Genomic DNA, 22,758 nt, shown 5'->3' with positions numbered 1-22,758 from the left:
AGTAGAGTGGTTATCCAAATCTTTCCTCAGTGTAAGAGGCTCTGATTTGCCTGAAATGCTTGTATGTGGAGAGAAGCCTAGAAATTTAAGTTAATGCTACATTATAAAAGGTCTCAAATGCCAAGCAATGGAATATTTACCCATAAATAGGAGAACTTTGGGTTGGAGAGTGGCTTGATTAAAACTATGCCTACCGAGGCCAGTATGGCCGAGCAGATGGCTCTGTGCAAGAGGGCAAGGAGCTAGAGTTCTGATGAGGAAGATCAAGGCCCAAAAAGGCAAATAAACCCTCCTCCCTCCTATCTTAGCCCATGAAACGAAGGTATTTATTGCTCTAAAAAATAAAAATAAAAATATGCCTACACTTTGACATGTTTTTTTAATCTACTTCTAGGCATAGAAATGAATAAACTATTGTGCTTGCCCTCCAGGCCATTTGGAGAGACAGAGTCAGATAATTATTGCATTTGGGAAATTGTGTCACGAAAGTGTATAAAATTCTCGAGAATTGCAAAGATCAGTGTTGACCTTAAATTCAGTCATCAGTCAATAGCAAACATTTCTGGTGTATTTAACTAGTATGTATTTTAGGGTGGTATTGGATTGGACTATGTTTGGTATAAACTTTTTCCTTTATATATTATCAAGAACAGTTAACATAATTATATAACAAAACTACCTATATAAATAAAGTTTACTTTTGTGTATTAAGATATTAACTTTCTCTGACAGATATGCCAAGAGTTTAATAGCACCTGGGCATGGGAAATGGAGAAGAAAGGCTATCTTGAAATGAGTGTTGAATGCAAACTAGCACTCCTAAAGGTAATACATTTATTATTTGTTAAAATATTTTAATTTAAAATTTTATTTTTGATTTCTGGTTGAATTAGAAAATAACTGGAAAGTAGTCATTTTTATTGTCACTAGAGAAGGACAATAGATTTTCTCTTATTTTTTCATTGACAAAAGTTTATTCTTTAAATGACTTTTTTATTGTTTTTCAGTACACAAGTATATCTAGCTTGAACGATCTGTACTTGTAGGGTCTGTAGTAGAATGGGCAAGCAGTTGGCCCAGATTGATTTTATTCATTGTTTTTAGCCTTCACAATCATTGCTAACACATACTATAAACTGTGGCTAATCTTTTACCGATTTACTAAATTAGTAATTTGTTAGTTTTCCAGATAACTAGGGGCATGCTATTGTGTACATAAACTCTCACATAACTGACCTACTAGATTAAAATAGGTCTTCTCAAAGTGGATTTATTTTCAAGTTTGAATTTCTCTTTCTCTTCCTACCCATTTCAGAGTGCTGACCCTAATTATTAGCAAGATGGCAGCATAATGAAGGAAAAAATACTCTCACAGAAGCTCGGCTAGATAACAGGCAAAGAGACTTTGATAGGAACTTCATGTATTATCTGCCTGGGCAGAGAGGCTTGGGGAAGAAACCTGACTTTATATCCCAACCATATACAAAAATATATAACAAAAAATTAGTTCCTCCAAGTTAGTCACGCTATTTCCTTGAAATTAGTCATGTGAATATCTTTTTATTAGATAATTCTCCAGAGGCAGCTATCCATGAGAATTTTCTTCCTTGAAAATGCATATATCTCAGGCTTTCAAAAATAGTCATTTCAAGAATAATGTTCATCTAAAAGCTTTAAGAGAGAAAAAAATCATTGAAAATTTTATACCTTGAGACAGTTTGGGAGACTTGCAAACACACTCAGCACTTTTGATATATAACTTGATTTTTGCATCATTGGTTGTGTTAAACCTGTAAATTTATATAATACTAATATAAAATGTTCACTTAAAATTTATCTTTTAAATTGGTTGTTTTAAGCAGGTTATACAAATGGCGAAGATGATGAAAGACGAACAAACTATATGTTTCTGCTTCTGTCTCTGAATCAGTTATATGGTTAAACATAACATGTTTACTGTAATGGAGAAACATTTAAGTGGAGTATTTCAAGCCATGTTATGACTATTTTCCAGTACCTCTGCGAGTGTCAGTTTGATGACAATCTCAAATTCAAGAATATTATCAATGAGGAAGATGCTGATACCATGCGTCTCCAGCCAATTGGCCGAGACAAAGATGGCCTCATGTACTGGTACCAGTTGGATCAAGACCACAACGTCAGAATGTACATAGAAGAACAAGATGATCAAGATGGCTCTTCATGGAAATGCATTGTCAGGTATCTTTTATTGGAAACTTGTTACATTTATTTGTTTGTTCCTTACTTTGATCGGTTCTCTATTAGAATATAATCTCTGAGTCTGGTATGGTCCTTTTTTTGTGGGGTTGAGCCTAATGTCCAGCACAATACTCATAGTAGGCACTTAATTCATTATTTTTCAGATAAATAAATAAATATATTTAGTAGTGGGGTCCATTTCAGGATATATACCTTGTACTTCAGGAAGCCAGAATCTGACAAATAATAACACATTGATAATATGCACCCAAAAAACACCATTGTTAGACAAAAATACAAGAAAAGTATTGTTTGCTTCATATTTTAGTTATAGTTTTCTATTAGGATTATCTACTTCTAATTATTTGAATTTAGCCAATTCGTCTTGATACTTTAGTATATTTTTTATTTTTACTATGTGTACATTTCCTTACTGGAGTTCTGGAGAAATCTGAGAAATATTGTGCTTTTTTGCCATAGCCCTTTTTAAAGAATCTTGATTCTTATTTGTATCAACAAATATATTTCAACATAAACGTTTAATGTAAACCCTTGAAATAACAAGGTTATTTTTTTTTAAGATCAATAGATGACACTAGGACCATTATTCAGAACCTTTGTATCTCTGATCTGTTTTTGACACTTAATTATGTAGAATTTATTTCATTAATATCTGTAGTTTACATTAATTTGGAAAATGTCAGAGAATCTACGACTAGAGTAGGGAAACTAATAGAAATATAACCATTGGTTTATGAAAAGCTGCTTTGTCTAACTTATCTGTTATTGCTCATTTTGAATTTTAGCAGGTTTTAGTTACTGATTATTTACTGATGTTTTGAAGATATAATCCATAGAAATTTAGAATATTTGTTTGGCTCAGAGAAGGTCAACTTTCATTCCCTAAGAATAAATGTGAATTTAATGAGCTCGTGGTTCTCCATGTAGTTAGTTTACTAAATGGAGATAAACAAATTAGTCCTGAAATAAAATTTACTCATCGCCTCTCCCTGTGAATACATATGTACGTTGAATGAGGTTCTGTTCATTATGTTTTAACTCCACTTCTGCTATTTCCTGTATCGACTTTGCATAGTTGTTTAAGAGATATTGTCTCCTACTTTGTAGATGAAGAAAGTATGACAGAAAAATAATTGTGATTATTATTGATCAGTCATACGTGACCTAAAACAACTTCTAATGTACACCATGTTAAGTATATACCCTCATGCATGATGTGAGAGAAAGAGGAAAGGGCAAAATTCCATTGGTGTATCTTTCACCTCTTCTCATACTTGATCATTTTTCCAGGTTTTATTTCCTATACTTCTGCCTTTTTAAAAATTTTCAATGTATAAAAATCTGTTTATGATAAAGATAAAATGGTGTATGTGGCAGTTTCAGAAGCAAATGTTTACATAGAATGCCTGAACACAGTTTTCTCATGTTAATAATCACAGATTTCTTTAGAGAACTGGTGCCAGGTTATTTTTAGCCTTTTTTTTTTTTTAAAAATATTTTTATTGGGGAATTGGGGGAGGGGAACAACGCTGGGGAATCAGGGAAGGGGAACAGACAAGTTGCTTTTTGTTTTGTTCTTTAGTCTAGTTTGGAGGATGTTGCTTCACTGGTCCAAGTTGGCACCATCATTGTGCTCTTCCCGGGCGAGGCAGATGAGTTGCCGGCTTCTGGACAGCTGCTCACAGCGGCTGCTGGCTGCTCACAGTGGCTGCTGGCTATACACGGTAGCCCATGGCAGCCCACTGCAGCAGGGGCTGCAGCCTACACCGTCGCCTGCGACTCAGGCAGCCCAGCTCCAGGTTGAGCTGTTGTTCAGCATCTTAACTGTAGAGGCCAGTGTCACTGGCCCTCATATGTGGGATCCAAACTGGGGCCCTCTGGCGTTCCACGCCAGCTGTTAACCAACGCGCCACTCGGCCGGCCCTGTTTTTAGCCTTTTTGAACAATATCTATGAACATGTGAATTCCTATCTGCAAATGTGCCAGGCTACTTTTCCCAGATACATAGTATTATTTGGGACTTTTAAGAAATCATTGAGTTTATTGACTCTGATTTCAGGTAATTAAAGCCAAATTCTAAACACCTGATTGTCACACTGACATTTCCTGATTTCATTAAATTAATAAATTTATATTGCATTCCTACTTTTTTTATAGTATATGGGAAATCTCTGTACCTTCCTCTCCATTTTGCTGTGAACATAAAACTGCTCTAGAACAGAAAGTCTTTTTTAAAAATTTAATGCTGTAACACCACCATATCTTAAAACTTCTATTAAATAACAATTTCCATGTCTGTTATTAAATTTATAATATAAGTATATATGAGGTAGGTAGATAAGCAGTAGTTAACCAATATACAATTATATTTTAAGTTTAAACAAGATTTAGTAAGTTACTTACAAAAGAGTAAAAGTAGTTAAATTTCATTGAACCATATGAAATTGACAACATTTTAACCTAAAAAAGTGGCAGTTTTGTATAATTTAACCAAGTGTTTATAATAGGTCCGAAAATAAAAATACTTAAGTTCTAGTCAGTATCCCAGTTGTTTCAATTAATATTCAAAAAACAGACTTGCAATGGAAGAGTAGTATTTATTACAGTTTTTATCTTTCCTTTGGGCTTCAATAAAAGAGGATGAAAGTACAGAAAAATATTTTTTTATATCTGATCAAATAACATTTTATAAGTGATTATTAATTTACAATAATCACTTATAAACATGTCAGGAGAATTTACTTAGGAATGAAAAAAATAAGTAAAACATGTGAAAACCACGAAGTGATTGCATTTGGTTATTAAGATGAGAGAATTTTAACAAATCTTAGACCAGAATGCATTAGATGGTTCTTCAAGATCAGAGAGGGTCTCAATCAACTGTGAAAGATAAAGTTTTATTCAGAATATTAAACAGTTACTTTATAAAAATATGTACATATGACCATTATTCACATGAACAAGCGTTTGACATCATTATTCATCAGAAAGTTCTCGATTTACACCGTAATGAAATTGTAGGGGAGGAAAACTTCCCTTCTCCCTGCTAGGTTCTTTGGCTAGCCTAATAATTGAATGGACATAAAACAGATTAACAAGAGGGAAAAAAATAAATTAAATTTTGTACATATGGGAATCCCAAAGAAGTGACCAAAATAGATAGCTTTTATACCTTTTAGACAAAGAAGCTATGCATTTATGAATAATTGACAAGACAAAGAAGTTTGGGTTTGGAGTAGTAAATTATTGAGGAAGTAACAAGGCTTGTTGATACAGTCTTCCCAGCCTTGAATTCCCTATCTCTGGAGATAAGCATGTCTTCTACTTTCTTGGTGTAGGTAGGATACCTTCCATGGGAGATTTTATTTCCTCCTTTCAAGGGGACAAAGGACTGTCAGAACATTCTTCTTGCGCCAGCTGTTTCTCAATTTTAATTTAAAATAATAAATATGCTAAAATGGCACATTCTGGGGTGGCATTTTCTGCTCCCCTTCAAAATATCACTTTACCTCCACTAGAATGACTAAAGTAAAAACTACTTACACACCAAATATTAGCAAAAATGTGGACCAGCTGGAACTCGTACACCTTACTGGTGGGAATATGAAAGGTATGACCACTTTGGAAGACAGTTGGGCAGTTTCAAGTGTTAAACTGTTACCCCATAACCCAAAAATTTCACTCCTAGGTATTCATTGTAGAGAAATGGAAACACCTTTACAAAAAGCCTTATATGATAATAATCATTTTATCTTTATTCATAATAGTTCTTATATCTGGATTACTGTTAAGCAATAACAAGAAATGACCTGATGCTTGCAACTGTATGTATTTGTCTCAGAGGCATTATGGTGCATGAGAGAAGCCAAAAAGTACATATCATTTTATTGCATTTATTATAAGTTCTGGAATTAACTAAATTGATACATGGTTACAGTCGTCAAAACTTTGTTTCCTTTTAGTGAAGGAAAGGGATTGAGTAGGACAGGGCAAGAGTGAATTTTCTCTGGTAATAGTAACATTCCTTATCTTGATAGAGGTGTGGGTTACACATATATACATTTGCCAGGATAAAGTGAATGCTTAAGATTTATTCATTTCAAAGTATGTAAGCTATACCTCAAAAGTATTTTAAGAATTGATAATTGTTCGATATTTTTAAAAAGCTGAATTCTAAATAGTATGCTCAGTTTTCATGTACTTATAAACACAATCAAGACATTTCTAAACCATATGCAGCTAATATAGCAAAACGATTGAGAGGGTGGTCTCTGAAGTCAAACTATAAAATTCAGTCCTGCCTTTATCATGTACTGTGACCTTAGGCAAATTACTGTCTATCCTCTGTGTATCCTCACTTTACTCATGTATAAAATGGGGGTAATAATAGTTCCTATTTAATCAGGTTGTATTGAAATTATATGAGCTAATTTATGTAAAACTCTTGTAATGCCTGAAACATAGTAACCACTCACTAATGTTAACTTCTATTATTAATACTACTGCTTTTGACCCTACTCATTAACGCCTTTTTTCAGTTTCTTGGCGCATCACTCAAGTTACCTTCCTTTTTTGTCTACTTTGTAATTTGGAATTATATGAAAAAGATGGGCCCTGGTATCATATATTACAGATTTTTACTAAAGACTTGCTATATTCACACTATGCTGTGTGCTCTAGAGATGCAAAAACATGAAGCCATTCCTTAGGAAGCTGTCCATACTGTGGGAGAAAGATAGAGGGAAATACTAAATGATAATACAATGTCATAAACGTGATCTGTGATGGAGATCACCCAGTGTGCTATGGAAGAGCCAGATACCTAGCCCATACTTGGCAGAAAATGATGCCTATGGCTTGCCCTTGTTTTTTGTTTTGTCTGTTATTTTTATTGACTTGGACTGTCAGCTCAATTGCCTCTAAAAAGTTTAATCCCTACCACTAACTCAAACTAACCCTTTGACCTGTTAGGAAAGCTTAGGAAAAATTATATTCCACAATATAATAATTAGGGTGATATGCTCCATTTCACCAACATCTAGAGTAACTTCAGATACAGATAGGAAAATGCCAGAGTTTAGAACTTGTTAATAATTGTTAAGTCAAAATCGGTCAGTTTGCTAAAAACTGAGCTTCTGACTTTTCCATCTCAAGATGTTTGTTCTATCTCAATTAATAGCAGCCATATCCTTCCAGTTGCTTGGATCCAAAATCTTGGAGGCATATCCTTGACTTTCCTTTTTCTCTCACTTCACATCTACTCTATCAGCAAATCTAATCAGCTCTCTGTGCAAAATGTATCCAGTATTTGATCGGTCTATGTCCTCTTCATAGCTACATTCTTGTCCAGGCCACCATCAATTTTAACACAATTCAATGATTTTTAATACATTCACAAAGTTGTGCAGCATTCACCACTGTCTAACCCCAGGACATTTTCCTTACCCCTCAAAGAAACCCCTGCACCCCATACTCTGTACATTTGCAGTTATTCACATTCTCCCTTTCCCCAGCCCATGGCAGCCACCAGTCAACCTTCTGTTTCTATAATTGGTCTATTCCAAACATTTCTTATATACAGAATCATACAACATGTGGCTTTTGTGTCTGGCTTCTTTCAGATAGCATAATGTTTTCAAGGTTCATCTATTTAGTAAGAATCAGTACTTATTCCTTTTTATGGCTAACTAGTAGTCCCTTGAATGTATATTCCACGTTTGTTTATCCATCCTATGCTTGTCTTTGAAAGAGTGATTGGAGTTGGCCATGGGGAGCACGTTCCAGGCTAAGAGAACAGTAGTGCAAAGACCTGACATTCTAAGAGAGCGTGGTGTTTTGGAGGGATATATTTGACTTAATATGCCTGAGTGAAGAAATGTTTTAGAGTAAAGAAAGCAATGGAGCAGAGAGAGCAAAACAACTGAATTGTTGTTAGAGTCTCTAGTCTACCCTGAAAGGTCCTGAAGATAATGGTAAAAAAAGAGAAAGTATAGAATATATGTGATTTATAGAAATTCCTTCTGTCTAGTTCAAATTTAGGATTAAAAAAATTATTTAGCATACTATTGTAAATAATTGTGAGATTAAACTATGAAAAATCCAAAGATGGATAGTTTTCTGTTTTCATATAATAATATGTGGCTTGAGTTTTAACACAGTAGTTGGGTTAAAAGCCTTTTAGGGAGTTTTCCTTAATAAATTTTTCTGCTAAATTCCTTTGTTGTTTAGAGTAGTGGAAATAATTGACATGGACTGTCTAGCAATATTGGCTCTCTTGTAATGTTTGGAAGCTTTTTAAAATAGGTATAGTGAAAAACTTCAATATATTCTTCAGTTCCTGGTATGGCCTCAAAAAATAACAAATAGATTGAGACACTTATTACATATGGAATTCTCAGTGCAATATGAGAAGTAATAACATTAAATGGAGAGAGCCTTAGGTTAGAAGCAGGTTGGTGTAATAAAGTTAGGGGATAGAAACTTTGCCAAAAATAAATTTATTTAATGTGTCTAGCTTTTCCTTTTCCTTTTTGTAAAGTGGAGGCAGTACCAAGCAGGACCTTGAAAGAGCGTTAATCTGACCTTCTACTAGAGAACTAAAATTCTAAACTGTTCATTTTATTGGGTATGCTCATATGATATTTATAATATATAAACATGTTTATTCATTTCATATACATGATTTATAACATGTATAAACCTGTGTGTTCATTCCCATACACAATGACAAAATGGTTGCTGTTTTAATTTCTGAAAGATATCTATCAGTGTCGATTTTATTATTTTCTTTAAGAGGCCAATTTAATAATACTGGAGAGAATTCAGTCTTTCGTAGATAAGGAAGCTGAGGACTAGTGAAGGTTTATGACCCATATAGGAACACGTAGCCATCTTAACTTAGGAACAGGGATTTTATTCATTTGTTAAACTTTTGTTTGTTTGTTTGTTTGTTTGTTTGTTTTTGTTAGAGCCTACTTCATAAGGCAGTGTCGCTGCTCTCAAGCAGTAGAGTTTAGCTGGGATGGAGGTGGAGAGAGATAGGAGGATAGAGGGTATATGTGTCATGACAGATTAAGAAAACAAGCAATTTCATCTTAATACTAATTACATAGAATTAGAGGTGCATACACAGTGCTTTGAGAACTCAGATGGGAAGCTCATGGTGCTGATTAATTAACTTAGTGGCAGAACTAGAGCTAAGTTTCCCAGCTCTTAGTCCCGGGTTTCCTTTTTCACCTTCACTGTTACACATTGCTTATCTGAGCAGGAAAAATATCCAACTGAGTTTTCTTGTTTGCAAGAGGCATTGAAATTGACCATACCACACCTCTGGTTTTGGTAGTAAAAGTAGAGAACATATAGATTAGAATCTTTTTTATTTAGATTTTCTTGTTTTCTTTAATTGAAATTTAATTCTCTTCCTGTAGTTGTAAACTACAATCGACAAAACAACATCAGTAACCTAAATTTGTAGATTTTTTAACGTGTTATTAGAGCTTTGTGCCATAAGTACTCAGACCTGGATCGTAACTTTATAACAATATCAAATGTTACTTTCTCTGTAGGTGGAAAAGTATTTTCATTTCCAAATGAATCAAAACTTGAATCATTTTGTTAAAAAGAAATGCTTCTTCAAGCAAGTTTTACATTGATTTTGTACTGCTTAGAGATTGCATAGTACTTTAAAAAAATTATCAGACTTTGATTTTTGTTTAATTTGTTCCTACTGTTCTTTTCAGCCAAAGAGGTTTGCGTTGCCATTCTGATCCATAGAGAGTCTAAGATTCCTCTTTGGAGAACAGTGTATTTTAATATGTATTCATTCCTAATACTTTTAAAATTCAAGATGAATTAGTTTTAGCTGCACTGTGATTTGGATGTCCTTAATGTGTTTATATTTTTTAAATTTTAATTTCTAGTACATATTATTTTTAAAGTTGTTTAGAACAGAAGAAAGATTTTTATTCTGTCTTATTTTTTCCCTTGTGTAGGAATCGAAACGAGTTGGCTGAGACTCTTGCCCTCCTGAAAGCACAAATCGATCCTGTATTATTGAAAAACTCTAGCCAACAGGACAACTCTTCCCGGGAAAGTCCCAGCTTAGAGTATGAGGAGACTAAAAAGGAGGAAGAAACACCTAAACAAGGTTTTTTTTGTGTGTTTTGTTTTGCTTTGTTTTGTAATTTCTTCTTTCACTCCTCTTCCCAATTATATAAATTGGAATTCTCTCAATTTGAAAAACTGGAACTCTTCCTGTAAAAGGAGGTTGATGTTTCTTTTATTGATGAAAAAAAAAAAGCCAAAAAAATTAGCACTTTGCTCTTTCATATTGAACGTTTAAAAAAATTAAATAAAAATGTTCAAATTATCAAAACAATGTATTTTACTAATTTAAGAATGTGAAGGTACTAGGCGAACTCTTCTATTGTGATACATTTAACATAATATAAAATTTATCATTTTAACCATTTTTAAATGTACAATTAAGTGCATTTACATTTTTGTGCATAAAATCACCACCATCCATCTCCAGAGTCATTTCCCTTCATTGAAACTCTGTACTCATTAAACACTTAACTCCTCATTTTTTCCTTCCCCCAGCCCCTGGTAGCCACTATTCTTTCTGTCTCTATGAATTCGACTAACTCTAGGAACCTTGTATCAGAGAAATCATGCCGTATTTGTCTCTGTGTTTGGCTTATTTCACTGAGCACAATGTCTTCAGTGTTCATCCATGTTGTTGCATGTGTCAGAATTTCCTTCCTCTTTTAAGGCTGAATAACATTCCACTGTGTATATATACACACCACATTTTGTTTATTCATCTGTCAGTGACTCTTTTTTTCCCACCTTTCAGGACATTATGGATAATGCTGTTATGAACATGGATATACAGATATCTGAGTAACTGCTTCACTTCTTTTGGGTATATAACCAGAAGTGCAATTGCTGGGCCATATAGTAGTTCTATTTTTAAATTTATTTATTTATTTATTTTTTTTTTTTTTTAGCTGAGCCATCCTGCCACCTGTTGGCAGCTCAGCTCGGGCCAGGGATCGAACCACTGTTGCTCAGAGCTCAAACTCTTGAGCGAGTTCTTAACCAACTGAGCCACTAGGCTGGCCCAAGTAGTTCTATTTTTAATTTTTTGACACTCCTCCATACTGTTTTTCACAGCCACTGCACCATTTTACACTCCTACTCATCACTTGTTATTTATTTTCACTTTTTATAATAGCCATTCTAATGGATGTGAAGTGATATTGGGTTGTTTGTGGGGGTGGGGTTTTTTTTTTTTATTTCTTTGTTTTGGTTGTACCTAGCAAACTCTTATATCTTTAATTACAATTATTAAACCAGATTTTCTGACTGAATTTTCTAATTTGCTTAGCTAAGCAGATCAAATCCTGACCTTTCTAGAAGGGAAGAAACCAACTGAAATTTTGTCACAATAACATCTTTTTGTTGATAACATACCTTCTAAAGACAGGGGAAGGAAGTTGCTCCCCTTATCATGCTTTCTTCCTTTGCTTTTAGTTTTCCTCTGTTTTTTTATTAGAACCTGAAAGCAATATGTTCTTACCTTATTTGCTGCTTTGAGAGAACCGTTCATAAAGTCATCCTCTAGCTGATTTTATGAAAAGTAATTATGCCATTTAATGTAGGATATAATGTTTCTACATATTAAGCATTGCTTTTAGCAAAAATCTTAATTGTTCTCTTTTGGCCAGTGTTTATATAATTTCAAATATCTGTGGTGGTTTTATTTGTAAGCCGTATTTCTGAAAAATTCTTTTGTATATGTTAAAATTCAGTTTGTAGGCTATGTAAGGAAAGCTTAATAATTTTAGTCTGAACCCCCTATTGAATTTCCGGATTTTTAAAGTAGTGCTTCCTAAGGATTAGTTCTGAGTTTAGACAAATATTATTAGTTCATTTGGTCATTCAGTTTGGTCATTCATTCATGTATTTCTTATTCTCACACAATTAAAATTAAGACCAGAGAGAATAGGAAATTGGAGAAAGAGGGCAAGATAATAGAAATTCAAGAGGCAATTATTCCTATTAGGTAAATTTAAATTTGACACTGATCTTGAAGGGAGAATCTGTGTAGTTTAAATTAAAAAGAAAAATAAAATGAACAGTTCACTCAGTAAAGTAAAGCTCTTCCTAGTATTTAATTCTAAAATTTCTCTGTGGAGTCTCATAGTAGAGGAGGTAGGATTTCAACAATAATGGCAGCTAACATTTATTGGATACATCTTGTTTCTTTGCGGCCTACCAAATCCTATGCGTGCATTTTCATTTAATCCTCATAGCAACTCTTTGAGGTAGCTGCTACTATTGGGTCGTCGGGAAAGTCATGACGCATTTTTGCATTGAAAAACAGAAAAATACGTCATGACTTTCCCGATGACCCAATATTATTACAGTTTTACAGATGAGGGAATTGGGAAATTTATAAACTTACCCCAAGTCATAAAGTGTGAGAGCCTATATTTGAACCCTGATCCTCATAAAGTCTATGCTCTTTAACTAGTGATCTAGAACTGTACTTCTCAAATTTTCATATGCACTCTGTTCACCTGGTGATCTTTTTTTAAATACAGAAGCTAATTGAGTTAGTCTTGTGTGGGGCTGCTGCTTTGCCATTTTAACAAGGACCTAGATGCCGCTGATCATAGGACCACACTTTGAGTAGCAAGGTTATAGAGGCCACCTTCTTCTAAGCTTGGAAACAAATACAGCAAAGGCTTTCATGTATCTGTTTTTTAAAATATTCCTCAATGAATGCTGATGTTACAACACTCAACACAATTAAGAAAAAGTCTGTAGGGGAGGACATCTCTTGTAAAAGTAAAAGAGGAGGAAGGAGCAAGACATTTAATCCTTTGTTTTTCTGCTTTCTCTTATAGTGTCTCTTGTGTTTCTCTTACTCTACAAGCAAAGTGTTTCTCATTTTTTCATTCATTTATTCATTCATTCATTCATTTAACAAATACTTATTGTGTACCTACTATGTGCCAAACACGATTTTAACCATGGGAGTTCACTAAACAAAGCAGACTAAAATCCTTGCTTTTGTGACGCTTACATATAGTGGATAAAAAAGCTAACATATACTGTTTACAATATGCCAAGTACCAATCTCAGCATCATACATATATTGTTATATAATCTTTGCAACCATCTTACTAGTTATCGCATTGTTTCCCTTTTTTCAGATGAAAGAGGTGAGACAAGGAGAGGTTTAAGCAACTTTCACAGGGTCACACAGCCTATTAATGGTACACCCAATATTCAAACATGGGCAGTCTCTCCAGAGCCCATGCACTTTTTGATGCTGTATTTACACATTATTTGGAAGAATAGACAGTTCTTTTTAGCCCCCAAAACCGTATCTCTTACTTCGTCCTCTCAGGTGTAGTTTTTGTGTTCTGTTTTATAGCAAGACCATAAAGAAATGTGATTCTGGTTCATCATTTTTATTACTCTTGAATATAAACAAACATTGCCCTTCAGGTGGGGTTCTTAAAAGCTGAAAAAAGTCCTAGAGAATGTCTGATGTTGTTAGAATAGTAAAGCAAAATGTGACAAAAGTTAAAAGCTCTGTGGTTGGATATTTGGAAATCAGACATCTAGGACAAAATAAATAGGAACTGGAGAAAAACTAAAACAGCCACTGTTATTCTTGTAGCTAAAATAGATTTTTATTTAATCATTGGTTGAATTGCCATGCTTTATATGTAACTTTAGGAGATATAAAGGATTAGCTCAGCCTGTAATACAAAAAGATTAGTTTTTGTATAGGTGCCAAGGAGAAATGCATTACCTATAAAAGTAGGCCCAAAAGAATCCCCAAATGGCATTACACGGCCTAAAAAGTTTACCAGTTGAGTAATTAAATTAGCCTTTTGTTTCAGAGATAATTAGAATTGCCTTCTAAAGAAGTCTGAATACCTTAGACTGGCATTAGAATCTGAGACTGGCCTCAACCTATCTGTCTACTGTTCTCTCCTTTTTCTATACATGACCACTGGTTCCAGATTGTCTAGATGCCTTTATTTACTCCACATGTCTTGGGCATTCCTTCCATGTCTTTATCATGCTCTTGTCTCCCTGAGGTACTGTTCCTCAAGGCACTGTGGAAATTCCAGTTATACTTCAGGGCCATCTGGAATCCCACCTTCTTCGTCCCTGTTTGAAGCTCCACTAGCATTTAATTAAACCATTTTTATCCCATTTATGTTAGGGTCAGTCATACCACCAAGCTTGAAGCTCTCAAATATTTGTTGAATTATTATTCTCAGACTATGGTAGATTTCACAGTGAGTGTTAGGTGCCATTTAAGCCCTTCTCTGTCTAAGATCCAAGATATCATTTCAGGTGGTACACTACCTGGAAGTTACTGTACTTATAGAACACCATGGAATTTAATACTTGCTTTTAGTACACGCTAGATAATGTATTCTAATGTAGAAGGGATTTTTAACTTAAAAGGAATTTTTATGGTAGAAAACAAAGTTGAGGAAAATCCTAACCTTTGATTTTGTTTTTTTCTGCTAATTAGAAAAAGACTTTCCTTTTAATTTTTACAGTCATACACTTCTGCCTGCATACAGAATGAGAAGCGAGTATCATTTGAGAATCTCTAGTAGAGAAAAAAAATTAGAGACTGGCAGCTTAAAAACCTAATTTGGCCTGAAAAATGTTTATTTTGATCTGTACAGTGCTGCTTTGTTTAAAAACAAAACAAAATGAGAAAATTCACCATTTTCATTTAGTGGTTTTTAGTATATTCACAGTGTTGTGCAACCATAACCACTATCTAATTCTAGACCATTTTCATCACCCCCACAAGAAACCCTGTAACAATTAAGTAGTCACTTGCGATTTTTCCCTGCCCCTAAGCCCTGGAAGCCAGCAATCTACTTTTTGTCTCTGTAAATTTGCCTACTTTGAATGTTTCATATAAATGGAATTATACAATCTATGGCCTTTTATGTCTGGCTCCTTTCACCTGGCATAATGTTTTCAAAGTTTATCCATGTTGTGGCATATAGCAATACTTTTTTCATTCCTTTTTATGACTGAATAATATTCCCTTCTGGATATACGACGTTTTTGTTCATCTGTTCATGAGTTGATAGACATTTGAGTTGTTTCCACTTTGGGGCTGTTACGAATAATGCCTCTGTGAATATTCGTGTACAAATTTTGGGGAAAACTTATGTTTTCACATGTGTGTTTTTTTTATTTGAATTTGCTGTCAACATTTAAAATTGGAAATTAGAAATGTTGGTAAGTATGGATGATCTTTTCTGCATGTCAACAACAGGCTGTGCCCGAGTAAGAGTTGACCCCCATTGGTGGGACTTATAGTCCTGTTTACTATAGTCCTCTCTTGTGTCCCCTAAAACTGGCCTTAGTCTCAGTTGCTTGGCCTATTACTTAATTTTGTTGTTCTCATAGTATAGTTAAAATGGGGGAAACATATTCATGTCTCTATTAAATATTGAAAACAACAAGTCGACCAGGAAAACTGGGAGAGAGTGCTGATTTTTTGCAGAAGTGAAGAATATTCCTCCATTTATAATACGTAAAGTAATCTACAGGTGATCCTCTTATGGCCATTATTAGCATGATATCTGATATAAAGCTTAAATTCAACATAGCAAAATAATATAATTTAATGTAGTATATGCTCTCTCTACCATAACAAAATACCAGATTTGGTGGCTTACACAACAGAAATTTTATTTTTTATTTTTTATTTTATTTTTTTTTAGATTTTTATTGGGGAGTTGGGGAAGGGGAACAGTTTTGGGAAATTGGGGGAGGGGACCAGCCAAGTTGTTGTCCTTCAGTCTTAGTTGTGGAGGGCGCAGCTAGCTCAGCTCCAAGTCCAGTCGCCATCCTGCCGCCCATCAGCAGCTGGCGGCCGCTCAGCTCAAGGTGCTGTGTTCAGTCTTCTTGTGGGTGGGTGTAACCACCATCCCATGGGGAACTCGATCCGGCAGCCTTAACAACAGAAATTTTATTTTCTCATCATTCTGGAGGCTGAAATTCAGATCAAGATGCCTGCAGACTCAGTTTCTTGTGAGGGCTGTCTTCCTGGCTGGCAGTGGCCATCTTCTGTCTGTGTCCTCACATTGTCTCTTCTATTTGTGCATCTGGAAAGAGTGATCTGATATTTCTTATAAGGGCACAGCCCTATCTGATTAAGGTTCCATTATTATGATCTCATTTAACCATAATTACCCCTCTACAGGCCCTATCGCCAAATACAGTCACATTGGGAATTAGGACTTTAACATAAGAATTTAGGGGTGGGGCATAATTCAGTCCCTCTTCTTGTAGTATTATGAAATAATCTGCAGTCAGTAAGGGGAAAGATACCTGATGGAGAAATTGGGAGGCACAGGGAGAGCTGAAATATCAAAGAAATTTGTTTCTGAATGCTGTGATGAGCTGTTAATATTCTTAAGAAAAAACTACATGTGTATGAAAACTTTTTTTTTTTACGTTGACTTTGCGGCAAAAAAAGCATATCAAACTAGAATGAGCATTTGCATGTGTAAGTACAATTGGAAATACTCTTAGAGTGAATAAATTATTAGGAACAAGTGAGATAAGTTAAGTCATTTGTTATATTTTCTATTTGTAGCTGATGAAAGCATAGATATTAATGCTATTACCCATAGTGGTTCTTTTATTTGTAGATTAATGAGAATTTGTAAATGACGAGAGTGAATTTGGATATGGATCCCTAATGAGTTCAACTTTAGGAAATGCCTTTTTGTGTATAAAGGGGAAAGCCTTACATATAAATGTAGATAGAGGTCGTACTTAGAAAAAGTAACCAACATACACTTGATCCTCCTTTGGCCGTTGTGAACATAATATCTGATAAAAAGCTTAAATTCAAGGTGACGACATTTTGTGAAAACATTTTTAAAGACAGAAGAACTTCAGTTACTTCACTGTGTCATAATCTAGGCAGTATTCTTTGTATAAAAAAGTTAAAAGTGAAACATGTCGAAGCCATGGTAATTAACCTTTTGAACTGGATAAGCTCCCGAAGCTTGACTCAGAGGTGACTCAATGTTTTGCCTAATGAATGAACCATACAATACAGTGTTTTTTTGTAGTCTGAGGTTTAATGATCTGCAGTGCCCATTAGGAGTCTTCTTAGGTTCAACTAAACATTCAGACTCAGACTATATTACAGACTACACTTGGCATCAGTCTACTGAGATCAGTGCAGGACAGGAGTCAGCACTTGCCAGCAGGAGTACGTAGCTTATGCAGCAGTTCATATGGCCAGACCATATGAAAAGACTGGTGACTTTTCCCAGGTGACAACTTCAGGAGCAAGTAAATGGAATTTTCATTGAGCAGGTGCAGAAACTGCTTTGTCTTCAAAGCCTCGTGTTTCACTTAAGCCATTATCTCACAACAAACTCCATAGGCATATATTCCAGGGTCCTCATGCCCAGAGTCACTGCATTCAGGAGACCCCAAAGTATGGCATCGCCATTATGTATTTATATATTTTTTCATAGTCCAGATGCAGTTTATCAATTAGAGGTCATTGATACCATGAGCTTTGTTGCATAGTGACCTAGTTGACATTCCAGTTTGTTTTTAGTTTCCCAGGGGAGTACAACTTAACCAATAGTCAAGTTCTCTGGAGAAGGAGAAAAGCCTTTCTGAGTCCATGGCCCATAGATGGCTTAGTTATGGTTTGGTGCTAGAAAACCTTTGGGGGAAGGGGGTGTTAACTTTTTAATGTCATTCCGGGAAAAATCCTTACCTCATCAATAAATATTTTCCCAAACACTCAGTTTCTAGGTTGGCAAGACAGTTGAAACTTTGGATATTGCAATTTTATGAGTGGGTTTACTTTTTTTTTTCATGAAATTGGTTCAATAGGAAATAAAGTAGATAAGGAATAATCTGGTCCACTTTCATACACTGTAGTTGGTATCCAGAAATGGATGTGATGGCCTGAATTCTAAAATAGGTTCTCTTGACTTTAAACTTAAAACAAAAAATTAATATTGTTTAGTTTGCTTTAAAGATTTTATTGGGGAATTGGGGGAGGGGAACAGTGTTGGGGAATTTAAGGAGGGGAACAGCCAAGTTGTTCTTCAATCTTAGTTGTGGAAGGCGCAAGTCGCCATCAGCAGCCCGTCGCCTCTAAGCTCAAGGTGCTGTGTTACAATCTTAGTTGTGGGTGGGCATAGCCACCATCCCATGCGGGAGTCGAACTGGCAGCCTTGTTGTTAAGAGCGCATGCTCTATCCCGAGCCACCCAGGTGTCAGCTCAGCTCAGCTCAAGGTGCTAAGTTCAGTCTTTAGTTGCGGGTGGGCGTAGCCTACCATCTGGAACAGGCAACCTTGTTGTTAGGAGCACGTGCTCTCACCAGCTGAGCCATCCTGCTACCTGTTGGCTGCTCAGTGGCAGCTCAGTTCGGGCTCAGCTCACTGGCCCATGTGGGAATCGAACCGGTGACCCTGTTGCTCAGAGCTTGCACTCTTGAGCAAGCTCTTAACCAAGTTTGCTTTTCTTAAGCAATATTAATAAAATAGAATGAAGAGCTACAGGATAAATTACTAAACCAGAGTTTACTAATATAGAACTGAGAACTAAATAATGATGGCTTTCAATTTTAAAAATTGTGTGGGTATCTTGAGAGTAGTTGCCCTGTATACAAAACTATGTTTCAGAATTCCATCAATGTTTGAAAACACCTGCATTTATGAACAGCTGTTTTCTGACATAAAGTGTGTGGTAGTAAACATTACTCCCTATTAAATGACTTAAGGTTATTTTGTGTATTGCATATAACAGTGCTAAGTACTAGATCCAACATTGTGAGCATGACCAAATACATACACGCGTGCGCACAGTGCCCAAAAAATGTATACACATTTTAAGAAAGGACAAAAACTATTAAAATTGTAATACTCAATATATTCTGATAACAGAAAGTGAATACAAGTCACATTTGACTTCTGCAATTACAAGAGGTGCTCGAAGTGGCTACCATCAGCGTCCAGACACTTCTGATTATGGCTAACTACTGCTTGAGCAACGTTGACTAAAGTGTCCACTTATATACATTTTTTTGGCACCCCCGGTATATATGTACTTACAGTTTCTTCTGATTCCAAGTCAAAGGAATAATAGAAATAAAATAAAAAATTAAGTAGGCTTTTTTAGTTTAAAACATATTCGGTAACTTTAGAATTTAATTATATTTCTGGCATTTTGTTTTTCTTACCCTCTGCCCATTTTATTCATTTATGTTACCTGCCTGGCCCCTGTAAGCCATTAGAGTTTGCAACCCCTTTGATAGAACGTGAGTACAAATGGTTAGCTACAAAGAAATATTTTGATATAATATGGGAGTATAATCTAGACATTTATGGGTGTGTTTCAAAGCATTCTTATTCCGAGTACAAAACAATCCACTATTTTTCATACCATGTTAAATATTGGTTTGCCCCAAACAGATACAGAGAGACCAGATAAATACAGGTGTTATTGCTACCTTGTTTTGATATCTTAAATTGTTTCCTTCGTATAATTTCCATCATTCCTTCTTTACATCAGTCCTGACTGAAGAGGCAAAGATAAAGGACAAAAATGACATTGAAGTTTGCATTTCTTTTATTTTTATGCCATGAACAATAGTGCACAGACCACAGTGCTTCTTTTATGAAAGATTTGTGGTGACTGGGAAGGGTAGGAGAGAGGAAAGGAAGTAAGAAAGGAGGAAGGTGGAGAGGAAAGGAAGGAGAAAAGCAAAAGAACACTTTCATGATTAGAGAAACTACTGAAGTTTTTTTTCTGATTGAATTTGTTGTAACTTGAATCAGAATGAGAAAATTTAAGTTACCGTTCATGGTTTTTGGAAAGTGGCAGTGGCATGTTTTTTGTGTCTCTGCAAATCCCCCATAAAAGGAACATATTGATGGCAAAATTTAAAAACTGTAGACAATACCTGAAATCAGGGTCTTAAAGGAGCTGGGTTACTCTGGGCTTTATGAATTCTCAAACTGCTGGATATATAATGCAAATTAAGTAGGATGGGAACAATAGAGACAAACAAATAAAAGTATGGGAAAGGAATAGACTTAGGTGATCTCATAGTGTAAGTCACTTTAATTTTGAATATCTCACAAAAATAACAGATGGGAAGCTCTTGAGCTATGAAATTAGAAAAACTACTTGGCGTAAAAATAAGCAACGAAAAAGGATCAAGGTCAAATTCCATAGGATTATAAGAACAAAAGATAATAAGCACTAGAGAATGAAAGCTTGTCCAAAAGACATTCCCACAAAACATATGAAAACTGTAACTTAATAGGTGGTAGAAAATAGTTAAGATTTTTCAAAAATCAGAAGAAACAGCGCAACAAACACAAGAATTTATATCTTTAAAAAATAGCAAATGGAAAGATGTATACTTTTTTTAATGAAAAAGAAATGTAGAGATAGAGATTGGAGAGAAAGAGATAAGGATTTGAAAATAGGCAAAGAAAATGCAACAGGAGTCCAAAAAAAACCAAAGCAAGGAAACACACAAAAGTACTAAAGACTATGTTCACAAAGCTTCCTAAAATAAAGATGTGAGACTGCATGTTGAGGAGACACTTGGAAAATGAACCCAGAACAACCAGCATCAAAACATATTCTAGTAAAATCATTAGGCTTTGAAAAAAGAAATACTTAGGCTCTCCAGGCAAAAAAAACAAATGACTTAAGGGAAAGAAAACCAGACTGCTATCACTCTATTTGAAAGCAATGCTTTATACCAGAAGAAAATGCCATAATGTATGGAAGGGGGGGAAAAACGTGCGACAGGGATTTTATATGTGACTTTCAAATAAAGACTAGATAAACTGGCATCAGTATCTGAGATCTGTAATAAAATTTGTAAAAGAATGTTGGGTGAGCATTAAATTTGTGGTTACATGTAACTAAATCTAAATGATGGCTACGGGGAACATATAGTCTTTAATGGCTATGTGTTTTGACAGTGGAGATATATAAACAAATGGAGAAACAATGGGAAGAACATGCAAAAACTTTTTATTAAATCACTTTGGTGATTGTGGTCAGTTTTGTTATTCTGAAAATGTTTTGTGTGTAATATGAGAAAAAGTAACTGTGATATTCTAATTGTTAGTGGTGTCCTTGAAAACCAAGATTCTCAGCATGGGAAAAAAATAAGATATAATATAGGAAAGGTTAAGGAAACACTGAAATATCATTATGAACTCATGAGGTATTTTCACTTAAAAATTGTATACATTTATTTTCTAGTTCTGTCCACTGAAAAAACTTAGAAACAAGGATCAATCCAGTAGCAGTGAGCATCCTTAGCCCCTAGATTCTCATCTTCAAATAACAGTTTTCCACTAAACTAAACCAAGGCTTCTTGGAAAAGTGGTCTGTTCCAATTTCGGTGCATAATGAGCCAGGAAACACCTTGTCCTTCCAGGTAGTATGGATGCTATCATTGTCATACCAAAAAGACTCAGCCAATTTAAAGAGGTTTCTACTGCCAAAGATAGGACAATATAAGCATCAATAAGAATGATAATTATAATGGATTAAAATACATTGACTATGTCTTAAATCCATGATTTTGTTAAGGTACTAAAAGGAAAAGTGGTTTACCTCTGGAGGATGCCAATGGGGACTGAATTATTATTTTGAAAACTGTTAAATAAATGAAGAACTAAGCATTCATCTCACCTTTCTGTATGAAATGTACCACTGTATAACAAGATAATAAATTAGTAAAGTTTGTTTTTATAGAATTTATTCCAAAAAAGCACTGATCGAGGAATGATAGAATGGTAATATCATTTTGCAGTACTTAATAAATTAAGTTTTAGGGCAAGTGCTTTCCTGAACAAAATCAGGGTTCTGTTAGTAAGAATGAAGAGGAGATAGACACTGGATAGGCAACTAGCACTGCTCTTCACTGTTAACTTCTGTAGAGCTTTCAGTGTTTCATCACATGGTGATTCTGATTGGGAATGTTGGGAAAGCACATAATAGGTGATTAGCAAATATTTGTTGAGTAAATGAATGGATCAGCTTTAAAAACCTATAGTAGATTACACCTCAGGCAGGTTTGTGAAGCACTGGTGCTACTGTATTGTGATTTTTGAAGTGAATTTTTCCTTGAGTTTTGTCACTTCAAATTTCATGTCTCTTAAATTTATTTGCATCCTTTTATAGTTTGTTCATTTTTTAAAAAACTTTGGGGAACTATTTGTATTACTGAATGAGCTTTTTAGCAGTTATGATCATGCTTGAGTGTTCATTTTCTGTCATGGTTCTTCTGTTCTTTATACGATTTTAAGGACACATCCATGTAATCTAGGGGAATTAGACTAGTAATTGTTGTCATGTTTTTCTCTTAAAAGAACTGAGCCAAATGTAAAAGATACCTAGGATTTAACGTTTTTCAATTCAGAGAAGTATGAGTT

At 34.8% G+C, this 22,758-nt stretch overlaps 1 protein-coding gene across 3 annotated transcripts in view; it reads left to right on the top strand.

The window, feature by feature from the left end:
* The window catches only part of RSF1 (remodeling and spacing factor 1), a 119,998-nt gene that overhangs the window by 61,943 nt on the left and 35,297 nt on the right, over window positions 1-22,758 (top strand). For all 3 annotated transcript variants that reach the window (XM_019631649.1, XM_019631648.1, XM_019631650.1), the window contains exons 3-5: window positions 733-825; window positions 2,015-2,220; window positions 10,233-10,387. In XM_019631649.1, coding sequence (XP_019487194.1) covers window positions 733-825; window positions 2,015-2,220; window positions 10,233-10,387 — 454 coding nt within the window. The remainder of the gene's footprint in view (window positions 1-732; window positions 826-2,014; window positions 2,221-10,232; window positions 10,388-22,758) is intronic.

This window comes from Hipposideros armiger, unplaced genomic scaffold (genome assembly GCF_001890085.2).
Source record: "Hipposideros armiger isolate ML-2016 unplaced genomic scaffold, ASM189008v1 scaffold_1030, whole genome shotgun sequence".
Taxonomy (NCBI): Eukaryota; Metazoa; Chordata; class Mammalia; order Chiroptera; family Hipposideridae; genus Hipposideros; species Hipposideros armiger.
Note: the sequence above shows the minus strand (reverse complement) of the source record. Positions and strands in the feature narration are given on the sequence as shown.